Source organism: Bipolaris victoriae (genome assembly GCF_000527765.1).
Source record: "Bipolaris victoriae FI3 unplaced genomic scaffold scaffold_101, whole genome shotgun sequence".
NCBI classification, from domain to species: domain Eukaryota; kingdom Fungi; phylum Ascomycota; class Dothideomycetes; order Pleosporales; family Pleosporaceae; genus Bipolaris; species Bipolaris victoriae.
Window position 1 is genome coordinate 40,982 of NW_014575291.1, and position 13,210 is coordinate 54,191.

Below are 13,210 nucleotides of genomic sequence, written 5' to 3' on the forward strand. Positions count from 1 at the left end.
AGGCTGCAGCAAGAGCACGTGATACCGCATCACCTCCGATATCACCAATGAACCCATGGTTCTTGGATGTCACACGCCCACGTTTTCTAGACAGACCATATATTTGCCCTTTTTGCATGCTTTTGAGCGTTGAGATAATCTGTCTGCCTAAGTTGTCATTTTTCTTACACAATAGTGCTATCATTGACTCGATGATTACTGCATCTACAGTTTGGTTTGTCCCGGCTCATGAGACCCATGCCTTCCATATTCTGTATCTCCAATTTCTCAGCAACCAGCTTCAATACACATGCTGAAATGTACATTTCGTACGCCTTTCAAGTTTCGCATCTTCTTGTCTCTCCAAACCCGCACTTTGTACCCAAAATATTCAAGCTCCCTCGGCCTTCTTCTTCTTCTTATCCTCGACCAACTCCACATTGTCCTCCGGCACCTCATCATACTTGTCTACCAAAAACTCAAGTATATCCTCGCTCAAATCTCCCTGTACCGTGATTTCCTCGCCGCCACCGGGAATCTTGGTCACACTTGATCCGGTCGCGAATTTCTTGCCAAAGTCCTTAGCCACCTTCTTGATGTCGAGACCGAATGCTTCGAGTCCTTGTACAGCAGTCACGTATTTTCGCTTGTTACGCTCGATACGCTTGATGAGGATCTTGGAGGATGCGCGTGTCTCGGCTGCTCGTGCTTCAGCGGTCGCGGCTTTGGCGGCTTTCTTCTGTGCATCCTTTTCCGCGCGTTTTTGGGCGTCGACAGAGAGCGAGGCCATATTCTGCTGTAATGCCTCTATGAAAAGTGTTAGAAAAATTTCTCATGCTATATTTCATTGCGCCAGCTAAGCGCGTTCCAGAAGTTAAGCAGTACATACCTGCCGAATACAACTTGGCGTGAAGGTCTGGGTGCGCTTCCGCAAGCCATTCTTCACACTTCTTTGTTGTGCCGCCAAACTCGCAGTACTAAATCGGGTTCAGATTACTATTAAGTTCGGTATCGACGCGTCTCAGTGTCATACCTACTTCAGGTGGTAGACTGCATACTGCTTCTCGTTAGTAGATGATTAGAGAAGCTACCCGCAGCAATATCTACATACCTCCGCAGTAGATGACCTGTTTTGGTACTGTATCGTCAGACATGGTGAATGTGCCAACAGATAAACTGCCGGTTATTTTATGCGCTGACAATGTATCTGGTTGGGTGCAGAGAGTTTCGGGGTTGACGCGAAGGAGAGAGCTTGGTGGGGCAGAGCAAGCGTGGCGGGGTACGTATGAGAAGTTGGGCAAGGGTCCTTGGACGTGCTTGACGCTTTCACTCAAAGCTTAGTGTACTATGATGTGTATCTCTTTATTAAAATTATGACCCTATATCTACATATACATTGGCGGACTCATACTGTTCTCCAGAATATAGGTCTTTGGCTCCATCCGTAACATGGGCCAGTAACCCCTGAACAAACTATTTCTCAATAGCCCTTCCAATCGATCCCATTCTACTGCAACTTTTGTAGTCCAGTCATCTGACACATCAACAATTGGTCCACTCCCCTCGTACAGAGGTCTAAATTTATCTTTGCTCTCCTCACCTGGCTTCAGAAGCCTGACCCCACCGAAGCCGTACACCACATGTACAATATTCCACATTCCAATTATCCTCTCCGGCTTCTCGGTAAGAACGTAATCAAATTTTGTCCAGAACATCGGATCCAAAAGTGCGCTCGGGTCCTCAGTCTTGTCATAAGACCATTTCCGGGTTGGTGCCATTTGCTCTTCAAGAACATCGAGTACTGTCTGTGGGCCCCTGTGGCTCTCCAGGAAACGCGTGACACCTGTCTGACACGCAAGGTTGTCAAAGTGTACATTGAAGTGCTTATCGTGCGGATGAGACATTCGTTTGTGTAAATCGTGCAGAGCTTCTCCTCCAGGGTAGTTGAGACTAGAAATACCCAAGATAGCTGTGGATGCAGCGAATGACACCAAGACTGATCCTACAAGAGCCAAGCTGAGGACAGCATATATGATAGACTTGGATCGTCGTGTCCAAATCCAGGAGGCTCCGTCCGCAGCTACTGCTGTCAATCCTGGGATTACATAGAGAATGAAACGCCATTCTTTGTGAGGAAGAAAGCTGTATATAGCCACAAAGCTGAGTAGAGGGATAAGTAGATCAAGGCTTCGTCTTTGGCTTGCTGGATTCGAAACAGCAATCGGTATGCAGACCAGGTAGGTTATAGGGTTTAGCATTAGTCGCGGAAGTGCATTTGCAAAGTAGAAATACCATGGCGAGACACCCCAGTTCGCCGAGTTTCCTTGAATGGTGTTGTAGTAGAAACCCGTCCACTCAGGCCATAGGGGAAATGATTGCCAGAAGAAAGAATCTAAAGGTACTGTGCAGATAAGACCGACGATGAGGCCTCCAATGCCGGCTGGAATGATGACGCTGATGATCGATATCTTGCGTGTGAAAAACAGATACACAGTGATAGTGGCGACCAGGATAGCTAGCTCAGATCGGAAGACAACTCCAGCAATAGTGAGCAGATACAAGCTCAGTCGGTAGTGTCCCGGGACATTCGAAGAAGTAATGGGAGAATTGTACGCAAGAACTAGACTTCGCAATGCCATATTGCCTGTAGCCATAAGCCAACAACCACTTCAACAAGCAAACCGCAAACTTACTAAACACGAACGCAAACATATTCGGCAGCGTCCTCGAAGCATAATACATAGCATGAAACTGACTTGCCTGAAACAACGCATACCAAACCCCCGCCGCAGTCCCAAAAGCCCTCTGCACACTCCTCCCAAACGCAACCAGCGCCGCCGCATTCAGCAGTCCCAGCACCGCCCTAACTACCACACCTTACCGTCAGCCCTTTCCCCCTTTTACAACCCCCACATGAAAGATTTTTGAAAAGTAAAAAACTCACCAAGCATCTGCACATACTCCCAATCCTCGAAAACCCCCACAAACGGCCTGCTCAACCCGCTCAGCACCGCCGCACCCGCAAACGTTCTCGGCACGCTCCCCGGAAAGGAAACATGGTCGTAATTCGCAGTTAGGAACTGGTCTACATTCTCCGTCGGGATGCCGTGTACGAGGATATCATGGACAGCTTGGATATTGAACGACTCTTCGACTTTTGTATACGGCGATACATAAAGATGTATCAGTATTACTGCTGGGATGAGCAAGAAAAAAGGCCACGTTGATGCCATTGCATCCGGGTTTGCGCAATAGCGCAGCTTCAAAGATTAGCCCTTTTTTCGGGATCCAGGGTACACAGATAGAAGGCGGTGAGATGCTGTGTATTTGATGGGGGGGCGGTCAAGTAGTTTTTCGTTGGGGCAAAGATGAAGCAAGTCCAACTTCGTTCTCTTTTGGAGAGGGCAAGCTACCAATCACGTGCTTTCGCGATCCCACCACCCTTGTTACACGAAACCCTCCCCTTCTAAGCGTGACTTTGTCAAACAACAACTCCCTATCCGCCCATTTCCGACCTTTAATTTCCATTTTTCCATCCTAGGTTTCCCCCCCCCCATCGGATGGTGTCACTACGATGGAAATTTCTCAACTCGCGGTGCCCGCGGTCTATGCGTTGATATTGTTCCTTGGGTGCCCCTCGCAGTTGCTGCTGATGCGGCTCGATCCCGCGCCATTGAGCAAGAATGAGATCATTGCGGCGAATACTCTTTTAGTACTAATACTTATTACATATACGCAGAGCGTGTTTGTGGATCCCGGGACGATACCGAAGGATTGGAATGTTGGGGGTGCGATGAAGGCGGAGGGTAAGGAGGGAATGGGGAACGAGGCGGAAGATATGGTGGGGAAGAGTAGGAAGTGGTGTTTTCGGTGTGAAGCTGCGAAGCCGCCGAGGGCCCATCATTGTAAGGAGTGTAAGAGGTAGGTCGGATTTTTCGTATGTTCATGTTTGTTCTGAGAAAGATATCAAGGCAAGGGCGTAATAGCTATTCTGCCTCTGAATCACCAAGTCATGGAAGGATCGATCAAGATATGATGAACTTTTGGAGTAACAAGGAAGCTATCTGACACACGTCATATCAACCCCACCAAAAGCACAGCTAACCACCTCCCCAGATGCATACCCAAAATGGACCACCACTGCCCCTGGACAAACAACTGCGTCAGCCACACCACCTTTCCCCACTTCATCCGCTTCCTCTTCTACTCCACCGCCGGGCTTGCCCTCCTCGAATCCTTCATCCTAACCCGCGTCGCCTATCTCTGGTCCAACCTCGATATGCCCTCGTCAATGGGCCCAACCCCCTTCCAGCTCGCCCACCTCTTTACCATCTTCATCGTAAACAGCCTCACTCTCTTCATCCTGGGCGTCCTCTTCCTCCGCAACATCTGGTGCCTAGCCGTCAACACCACCACCATCGAAGGCTGGGAGATTGAACGCCACAGGACGCTGCTGCGCCGCGCCCGCCAGTACGGAGGCTACCTCCCCTCGCCCGACGGCACGCAGCAGATTCGCATCCGCAAGCAGGAGTTCCCCTACGACATTGGCATCTGGGCGAACATCGTGCAGGGCATGAATTCTGCGAATCCAATTTCCTGGTTCAATCCGTTCGGGGCAACACCGAGTCTGACCAGTGGCCTAGCGTTTGAGACGAATGGCTTCGAGGACCCGGGTACGGTGTGGCCGCCGCCAGACCCGGATCGCGCGTATAGGAGGAATGCCAAGGCGGTGAATGCGGGTGCATTTCAGTTTGCAGAGGCGCCGGAGATGAGTGCGGAGGAGACGGTCAGGGCTTTCAAAGCGAGGCAGGCGGAGGATGCGTTGAGGAGGAGGGGGTATGGGGAAAGGATGCAGCAGAGGGTAGTGGAGGATGAAGCAGAATACGGCAATAGTCGTGACGACGATGATGGGGGGTACACATATGGAGATGATGCTAGTGATGATGCTGAGGGAGAAGAGGAAGAGTCTGAGAAGAAGCGCGGCGAAAAGGGACGGGAGGGAGAGGCTGCATGGCGAAATGCCGAGGGTGAACGACTAAAGGACTTTGGCGTGGATGAGGACGTGGAGTTTTACGATGAGCAAGACGACGACATACCGTTAAGTCAGTTGATAGCTCGAAGGCAAGGTGCATCGACATCAGGATATAGCCGTCCGTAGGTCGTCGTACCACAATGATAACACAATCAACACTCAAGTGGCTACAGCATTGGCGAAGCGGTTTTTAATATGTTTGATTCCCAGTCGCATAACGAATGTCGGTCGGCCCGTGTGAGCAAAAGATAAAATCTAGACCAATAGTAATCCAGCGTGCAAGAAGACAAAAGGTATCCGAATCGTCCACATGTGTCCTTCTCTGTCCATCCTATCCGTATAGAGTCCTGGGACAAGACCTCAAGATGACATCTTGTCGACACAACAAGTATTCTGTTCCCGTACATTATAACCCCGCAACAGATGCTCCGGCAGTATGAACAATCTGATTCCAAAAAACATGTTCCCAATACCATCTCTTCATGAATTCTTGGCAAGTAACTTGTTCGTAAGTTGCTTGCTTTCTGGTGATCTAGCAGCCTTTCCCACGTCTTTCCTGGACGATGGCTTTCTCTTCTTCCATATTTTGCACTGCGATCACCAGAGCTCGGCGCAACTAGTACTCCGTTCCGTTTCCGTTGTGGACAGGATAGCCAAAGGCAGTCGAGTCGTCGCCCATTTCGGAATCGCCGCTCAGTACATGCTGTTGGTTCTCTGACCCGCCTGCGTTGGGCCCGCCGGACCCGGCTGCAAACTGCCCAGTGGGTGGCTTGTTCTGATTTGCGAGGAGGGTCTCGTACCACCAATCAATACCAATAGTTCAGATAAACGTTTTCGCCAAACAATAGGCAACAAAAGAAGAGTGAGAGGGGGAGAAGGAGAAAGGGGCAGCTTACTTCGCGATACCTGGAAAGGTAGATTTTGAGAGCTTCGGAGTAGTTTTCGAAGCCAAGGGAGGTCATGGCGAAGAGAATATCCTCTCCATTGACTGTCTTGCGCTTCTCCTGCTGACACTTTTCGGAGGCTGCAAACATGATTAGCGACTAGTTCTTGAAGGGTCAGAGTTGGAAACAAATAGACTTACCCTCGCTTGTGATGAAGGAAATGAACTCGCTGACGCATTCCTGCATGCATTCCTTTGCCTCCTTTGCAATTTTGGCGTTTTCGGGAAGAGCCATCTTCATGATACGGGCGACTGGAGCAAAGTTACGAATGTTAGCATCTGAAGCGGCACTTTGGGTTGTGTTTGCATTCTTTGGCGTTGCTTGTGGCGGGGACGTCGACGAGGGTGGAGAAGACGACGACATGGCGCAGGCTGCACGTCGGCCAAATTCCAGGCACAGCGCGCAGCTGAGTGGCTGGAGCAAAGTGCGGATTTAGGCGATTCGACGCAGGCACGCGCGAATGGAGAGAGTCTGGGGACATGCAGAGAGCGATTGCGCGCGTTTGAGCAATCCGTCGACGTGCAGACCAGAGAAGTGACGGGCGCGCAAACATGGCCGACGGCGGGGAGGGGAAAAGGGCATTGGGGAAATGGACGTACCATTGGCGATAGGAAGCCATCGGTCTTGTTCCTTAACTTCGAACTCGTAACCTATCTGGGCTGTGTTCTCTTCTGTGTTCCGGTCCATGGGCTGTTCTTCGTCAGGCGACTGGACTGGTTCCACGCCCTCCTGCTTTGGGGGAGAGGCCGACATATTAGCGGTTGCGCGGTCGGCAAGCGTATGCGCTGGCGACTATTTCGTTGGCGACCACGTCACTGGGAGAGACGATGGGGCGAGTTGGCGGCCGAGTATGCAGGCTGGGGGGTCACTGGTGTAACGAGGGTGGTGAGCAAGGGAAACGGTTAGTGGCATGCAGCAGGTGCAGGCGGAGATAGCTTGGAGCTTGGAGGCTGGGAAGCTGCCGCTGCTGCTGCTGACGACGTACTACGACGGTGGCGGCGACCGAGTGGAGAGGCTCGACGGCACGCGAACTGCTGGGAGTCAGTCAGTTGGTCGGTCATCAGTCAGCCATCAACAACAACCAGACGAGGAAGGCGCGACGGGCCATGGGCGACGGGCGAGGCAGGTGCGACCCAGACGGGCTTGGTCGCTCCTTCTCTTTCTGGATGTCTCTTTCTCTCTTTCTTTCTCTCACATGGACACGCACGCAGACAGACAGACACAGGCTGACTTACACGTAAACCGAGGGGCGAGCAGAGAGATGGCGGAGTCGTGTGTATGCCTTGCGGCGGCGGCCTGATAGTCGGTGCGACGATGGCGGTCCGCCGTGGCGATGGATTAGCGGTGGGACGGGATGCAAGAAGTCGCTGGGGGAGAAGGTCCAGTTGGAGCAAAGGGCCGTGATTCGGGTCGAGTCAATGGATTCCGGGAGCTGTACGCCTTTGTCGCGAATGGAAGTGAGAAGCAGCTGGGGACGCGCCTGCCAATAGGAGCGCGAGGAGATGATATGGGGTGCGAAGCTCAGGACGCCCGAAGATGGGGGGGGGCGCGGCCAAGCTTGGACGTTGGCCGGAGTAGCGCGCGGAGAGACGGTGCATTGACTGCCATTGCTATGTCATGTTACTGCTGCGACTGCTGCTACTACTACCACTACCACTCCCGCCATCAATGCGCCTGCGCCCACCATGCTCGGCCCGCCCCGAGCCATTCTCTCCTCTCCATGGCTCTTCTCCAACTGCCTCTGCCTCACCCGGCTTCATCCCGACCCGTCTCGGTCCAGTCCACGGCCACGGGCTACTGCCGGCAAACCTCGCCATCACCATCGCCATGCCGTCCTCCGGCCTGTCGTCAGAAGCACAGCTGCAACACCCAGGCGCTAGTCGGCGATCCTCTATGCAAGCCATGCCACCACCTTTTATTCGACAGCCCTACGCTATCCCACGTTGCAAGTCCCTCTTTTTCCCCATTTGAGATGCTCAGACTCCACTTTGCTCTTCTCTCTCTACCCGAATGCAAACATGCTCTTGTCACTAGAGCAGCAATTAGACGAGTATCCTCTCCCACGCACTTACATACACCACCACGCCAAGTCTACTCCACTCCTAGTATTGCTTTTCCCATCATCACACCTTATCCTCAGCACAATCCCAGCCACATGCAGACGGCAATCCCTCAATCTCTCTTGTTGGGCTCGGTTGCATGTAAGTACAGCCTTGCTATCAGCTTCACTATTACCCACCGCTAGATGACGTCCCCTCCCTAGCCGCAAACGGCTTCTGAACCTCACCGTTCGCCTTCTCCTTGCAGCCAGCTTTGCCGGTACCCTATGAGCTACGTGTCCACGGTCATGGTACCATGGTCGTAGATCGGTGCGTCAGCTCGACTGAAAGCCAACTCGACAGCTCATCGTGCAGAAGGCCCGCCTAGAGTGGGGAGCACGTGCTGGTCGGCTGCAAACTCGGCCTCCAAGCCCACGCTCCCTCTTTCTTCGGCACTTTTTCATTCGTCAAATCATGCCTACATACATACAACCAGTGGGTAGTCCATGTGGTATGTGGGGGCACACACGACTATCGATGTCGTCGACCATTGCACTGCCTAGCCATGCTGTGCCTGGCTCCCCCCGTCACATTTCAAGTTTTACACACACACACACACATCGTTGCCAAAGCTATAGTACGGGGGTTATATACATATACCCTCCTTCATGGGTGCTTCTTGAATTGCTGTGGGGAAAGCTATGCTGTCATATCGTGACATGCTGTACTAACATCTCATCATTGAGTCACTCCTTACACACTACGGCCTTGCTCTCCGAACCGGAACACTTTTCATTCTTCCGTCATGGCCTGTCTGCATCTGTTCTGACTCTGGTGGCCGAGATTCTGCCGCCTTGATGCTGGTAGTATCCCATGTGGAACCAAGCATACGTCGTGTACCCTCCCTGTCAAAGGGGTGCCGCATGATCCGGACACCAGTCTACTGTCCAGGCTGCTGAACAACCTGAATGTTGTTCTTCTTCTGTAGTGGCAAAGTCAGCTGTCCGTTCCCAACTCCAGATCATAGTCTCAGTCGTCATATGTAACTCTCTTTCTCACACAACAGACACACGTACCTTCCATTTTTCCATCTCATCCTGCTTCGACTTGTACTGCTTGACTAGCTCTTCTAGCGCCTTCTTCAGGCCCTCCGAGTTAGTCTGCAGAATAGGCACCACCTCCTTGACCGTCCGCTCAGTTAAGACGCCGTTGATCATGCGGAAGCATTTCCGGTCTCCCGAAAGCGGCTGCAGCGTCTCGAGTACGAGTCTAGTATACATCAGTTAATGATTCTCATTGACTCCATGACACAACTCAGGCATCCTGCTCCTTTCTGTAAAGAATAGACAATCTCCTCAAAGGAGGGGGTGTTGGAGTCGCCGAGCCACCGAACAAGCGGTGTGATTGAGAAGGGGCAGGTGACTGAAGTTTGAGCACGCTATGCAAATCATGGAAAACTTACTTGTGCTCTTCGGATTCTTGCTCAATATCCCCGATTTTGGAGGCAATGGTTTGTAGCGTGTTTTTGTAATTCTGGTACGTTGTTTGGAGCTCTGTCTTCGTGTTAGCTTACCTGAAATTACTTTTCGAAAATAGAGATTGTGAGGTATACCTTGTTGCTTCTTCAGCTGTGCTTGAGACGCCATGGCGAACTTGGGGTGGCGGGTGAGAGACGCCCACTCTGGGTTGCGGGGAACTCGGGAGAAAGAATGAGAGAAAAAAGATCGTGCAATGGCCAATGCAGTGCACTCACAGCCACGCAGATAAAATTCTATTCACAGACGAATACGCTAAATTTGCGTATGGCTAATCTGTCCGCGAGAATTAAGCAAGCGTTGTTGATCGAAACCGACGTTGCGAGCGCAAGGCCGAAGAAAGACGCGCTCGGACGTACGGTGTTAACGTTAGGGTAACTACTACGCTGAGATCTCGTGCGATTCGTCCAAGAAACCAGAGATCGGATTGGCTCTACTACCCCTACGCTCTGGACCACAGCTACCCACCACGAACCTCTTCTCACTTGCATACGACAGCAACAACGAAACACACCCTTTTTCGCACCCCTACATATCGAGCCTAACAATGCACCCCCACCTCCACACCGAAGAAGTCCAAAAAAGTAAACCTCCCCTCCACCTCCCCAGCACATTACCCCAAGCTAACACCAACCCAACTCAGACTGCGCCGACGTCGTCGCCGCCCTCGAAGAATGCCACGCCCACGGCTTCCTCTGGAAAGTAACCGGCAACTGCACCGACGCCAAGCACAAGGTCAACATGTGTCTGCGCGGCATCCGGCTTGAGCGCACGCGCCAGAATCGCGAGGCGGCGAAAGAAAAGAGGGAGAGGATTCAGAAGGTGTGGAGGGAGTTGGATGAGAATAAATAGTTGCGAGCGTAGCTCGCACGCAGAAAAGGAAGGCGAAGGGGGGGGGGATGTAAGAATACAGGATGAGGAAAAGGACATTGGATGGAGTTCTTGTAAATATGGGATGGGAATTAGGCGTCACGGAGCACGGCACATGGAAGGGGGGAGAGAAATAAATGTACGATTACACATAACCTAAAAGGTCCCTCTTTTGTTCAATTCAAGAAAGAAAAAAAAAGAAACACGCTACTCAATCCGAATCCTCGCTCGATCGGTTCGCCAGCGGCGTGCCACCCAACGGTGTACCACCCAGCGGCGTAGTCCCCAGACTATCCAGGCCTCGTTCTGTAATCAACCTAGCACCACCACCTCCCTCCAAAGTATTAGTGGGCAAAGCCGGTAGACCGGATTCCTGGCGTAGTTTTTCGTATTCCTCGCCCGTCTTCTGGAGTTGTTCCTGGAGATACTTTTTGCGCTCTTCAATCCTTACTTTATCGTCTTTGAGATCTTGCATTTTCTGGAGAAGCAGTGCTTTTCTTTGCTTTCGGGCTTCCATGTCGATGGTGAGGCCCTGGAGGATGTCGTTGAGATCTGGGAGAGGCGTGATGCGAGGAGGCGTTCTGGTGCCGTCGTCGTCTTCGTCTACTTTTTGGCCGTAGCGACCTGCGCGAGCTTGGGCTGTAGCGAATGCGACGTTGCGGTCTTCGTCGGAGTCGTCGGAGCCATCGTCTCCTGAGGAGCCCTCTGCGTCGTTGATGAGTTCGGCCATTTCGGCACGCCGTCGTCGCTGGGCTTCCTTTTCGGACTTGCGACCGAGGGCTATTTTGCCGTCTTCTACGTAGTCGTCGAAGCCTTCGGCAATGTCTTCGTCGTCGTGGACTAGGCGGGTTTCTCCCCATTTGTCCTTGGGTCGAAGGGAAATCTTATCTCTGTGTTGTCTGAACTCGTCCTCCCCTTGGTCGTCGGATGCCCAGGCTGCATCTTCGTCGTCATACGCATTTTCCTCGTGTGCTAAGCGCCGCCTCCGCGCCTTCTTTTCCCGTATCTCTGCTTCGGTAGGAATCGCAGATGACGTCGTCTCGAGTGACGCGACAGGCCCAAACTTGGCCGCAATATCCAGCGCGCGAATCTCCTCTTCTTCCTCAGCGGATATCTTGAGGTCCCTGGGCGTTGACGGTGTCGAATTTCGTAGTTCAGCAATATAATCCTTGCTGTATTCGGTCGGCTTCGCAGATTCCGATACGAGTGGTGAGCGGGCCCGAAGTTGTGCACTCTTCTCCAGTGCTATGCGACTGAGGTTCGCCTTCTTCGGAGTCATAACCGCTGAATCGCTTGATTCTTCGCCATTGTTCGCTTCGTCGCCAGCACCAAACGACATTCGTAGAGAAGAGCGCTTCTTTGCTTTACCAAGCGCAGGCCGCTTGACGACTACAAGGCTTAGTTAGCACAGAGCCTTTGCCAGCTTTTTCACATGGGCCTGGAAAGGTTCGCTGCAAGTTTCCCCAACGTCAGAAAGGCTGGTAATCGCGAAGAATGTACGACTAACCTGTAGGCTTCTGTACTTCACTCTGCGAGCTATTGGTGCTGTCGGCGGACTCGTCGTCATCGTAGCTGCCGATTTTGCGCGCTACACGCGTAGAACTAGATCTTTTCATGTTTGGTGGTTTCTTGTTATTTCCCAATGCTCTTAAAATCAGATCAAGTCCGTGGAGGATTTGTAGAGGAAGACTAGTGGTCGCGCTCACATGTCGGTGGTGGTGCCTGTGCACGGGCCCTCCGCAAAAAGCCCCAGAGCTCTCCCACCATGTGCAGTAGTTGCTCTTGCTCGTCGAACACCACGCGCGACCCAGCTTACCCACGACCGACACAAGCGTAGTCACCTAAACGCCCACTCACCGCCTACACAACAAACAGACCCCATCGCTATACCACCGCTTCCAATATGCCTCAAGCACAGCCCGAGTTGAAGAAGGTAAACTACGAATTGCTCTCCAGAATCTACTCTTACTAACCTGGCCAAAGTACCTGGAGAAGCGCGTCCTCGTGCAGTTGAACGGCAGTCGCAAAGTCATGGGAATCCTCCGTGGATACGACGTAAGTCCAATCCAGCATTCCCCAATCTCACCAAATAAAGCTCACACCGTGCAGGTCTACCTAAACATTGTCCTCGACGAAGCGCTTGAAGAAAAGGCAGGCGGTGAGAAAGTGCGCATCGGCATGGTCGTCATTCGCGGAAACGCCGTAGTCATGCTTGAGGTACGAATTCCCCTGTATCCATGAGAAATACGGTGGATCATAAGCTAACTAACCTGCTCTAGGCTCTCGACCGTATCAACCAGGACGTCCCTAAGATCGGACGGTAAAGAGCGTGTATACGACCCGCCACGAGGAAGCAAAGTCAGTGATATATTGGACCAAGCGTCAGAGCGGAAAGCGACATGGCACAGAGTATGGGAAGATTATTAAACGGCGCATCTGGCGTTTGAGGCGCGAAAAGAAACTATTGGGCATGCCTTTACCAGGCTCCCTCCACCTCCCTTTTCTTTTTCATCGCCTGCATCTCCCTTGTCCCGAGCAGTTTACTATTTACAGAGGACAGTGTTTTATTGTTCTTCTTGCACGATATCTGTGTTGACAGACTGGATTATTTACGCGATATAGTACCCTCAATATGATGACAACCGAGGGAACACTAATTGAGCATTTGAGGGGAGCGCAAGTAGGATCCGAGTCATACGGTTGATAGAGAAAGAAATAAAATCAGTGCCATGGGCTTCAGACAATCTGCATTGCCAACATCGAAATCAAAGAAAGCAACAACTTCTCCACTAGGTACTCAAAACATGGCTT

At 51.9% G+C, this 13,210-nt stretch overlaps 10 protein-coding genes across 10 annotated transcripts; 4 read left to right on the top strand and 6 right to left on the bottom strand.

Moving 5' to 3' along the window:
• Positions 1-370: 370 nt before the first annotated feature.
• COCVIDRAFT_19201 (hypothetical protein) lies at positions 371-1,133 on the bottom strand (the record flags this gene model as incomplete). The annotated part of the gene is made up of 4 exons (XM_014697289.1): positions 371-786; positions 869-956; positions 1,017-1,036; positions 1,091-1,133. The coding sequence occupies 4 exons, from the start codon at positions 1,131-1,133 to the stop codon at positions 371-373; spliced, it is 567 nt and encodes a 188-aa protein (XP_014552775.1).
• A 231-nt stretch (positions 1,134-1,364) lies between these two features.
• COCVIDRAFT_29881 (glycosyltransferase family 22 protein) lies at positions 1,365-2,618 on the bottom strand (the record flags this gene model as incomplete). The annotated part of the gene is made up of 1 exon (XM_014697307.1): positions 1,365-2,618. One exon carries the CDS (start codon positions 2,616-2,618, stop codon positions 1,365-1,367), a length of 1,254 nt encoding a protein of 417 aa, XP_014552793.1.
• A 935-nt stretch (positions 2,619-3,553) lies between these two features.
• COCVIDRAFT_41087 (hypothetical protein) lies at positions 3,554-5,137 on the top strand (the record flags this gene model as incomplete). Its single annotated transcript, XM_014697308.1, has 2 exons — positions 3,554-3,900; positions 4,096-5,137. The coding sequence occupies 2 exons, from the start codon at positions 3,554-3,556 to the stop codon at positions 5,135-5,137; spliced, it is 1,389 nt and encodes a 462-aa protein (XP_014552794.1).
• A 41-nt stretch (positions 5,138-5,178) lies between these two features.
• COCVIDRAFT_41088 (hypothetical protein) lies at positions 5,179-5,418 on the bottom strand (the record flags this gene model as incomplete). Its single annotated transcript, XM_014697309.1, has 1 exon — positions 5,179-5,418. The coding sequence occupies one exon, from the start codon at positions 5,416-5,418 to the stop codon at positions 5,179-5,181; it is 240 nt and encodes a 79-aa protein (XP_014552795.1).
• A 209-nt stretch (positions 5,419-5,627) lies between these two features.
• On the bottom strand, positions 5,628-6,708 carry COCVIDRAFT_41089 (hypothetical protein; the record flags this gene model as incomplete). Its single annotated transcript, XM_014697310.1, has 4 exons — positions 5,628-5,804; positions 5,908-6,035; positions 6,096-6,206; positions 6,555-6,708. 4 exons carry the CDS (start codon positions 6,706-6,708, stop codon positions 5,628-5,630), a joined length of 570 nt encoding a protein of 189 aa, XP_014552796.1.
• Positions 6,709-7,623: 915 nt separating this feature from the next.
• On the top strand, positions 7,624-7,926 carry COCVIDRAFT_109389 (hypothetical protein; the record flags this gene model as incomplete). Its single annotated transcript, XM_014697311.1, has 1 exon — positions 7,624-7,926. The coding sequence occupies one exon, from the start codon at positions 7,624-7,626 to the stop codon at positions 7,924-7,926; it is 303 nt and encodes a 100-aa protein (XP_014552797.1).
• A 1,008-nt stretch (positions 7,927-8,934) lies between these two features.
• COCVIDRAFT_19205 (hypothetical protein) lies at positions 8,935-9,640 on the bottom strand (the record flags this gene model as incomplete). The annotated part of the gene is made up of 4 exons (XM_014697290.1): positions 8,935-8,976; positions 9,071-9,263; positions 9,457-9,547; positions 9,607-9,640. 4 exons carry the CDS (start codon positions 9,638-9,640, stop codon positions 8,935-8,937), a joined length of 360 nt encoding a protein of 119 aa, XP_014552776.1.
• Positions 9,641-10,076: 436 nt separating this feature from the next.
• On the top strand, positions 10,077-10,381 carry COCVIDRAFT_41091 (hypothetical protein; the record flags this gene model as incomplete). The annotated part of the gene is made up of 2 exons (XM_014697312.1): positions 10,077-10,113; positions 10,173-10,381. 2 exons carry the CDS (start codon positions 10,077-10,079, stop codon positions 10,379-10,381), a joined length of 246 nt encoding a protein of 81 aa, XP_014552798.1.
• Positions 10,382-10,610: 229 nt separating this feature from the next.
• On the bottom strand, positions 10,611-12,015 carry COCVIDRAFT_109388 (hypothetical protein; the record flags this gene model as incomplete). The annotated part of the gene is made up of 2 exons (XM_014697313.1): positions 10,611-11,788; positions 11,907-12,015. 2 exons carry the CDS (start codon positions 12,013-12,015, stop codon positions 10,611-10,613), a joined length of 1,287 nt encoding a protein of 428 aa, XP_014552799.1.
• Positions 12,016-12,302: 287 nt separating this feature from the next.
• Positions 12,303-12,723, top strand: COCVIDRAFT_109307 (hypothetical protein; the record flags this gene model as incomplete). Its single annotated transcript, XM_014697314.1, has 4 exons — positions 12,303-12,332; positions 12,383-12,454; positions 12,509-12,616; positions 12,679-12,723. The coding sequence occupies 4 exons, from the start codon at positions 12,303-12,305 to the stop codon at positions 12,721-12,723; spliced, it is 255 nt and encodes an 84-aa protein (XP_014552800.1).
• Between the last annotated feature and the right edge of the window lie 487 nt (positions 12,724-13,210).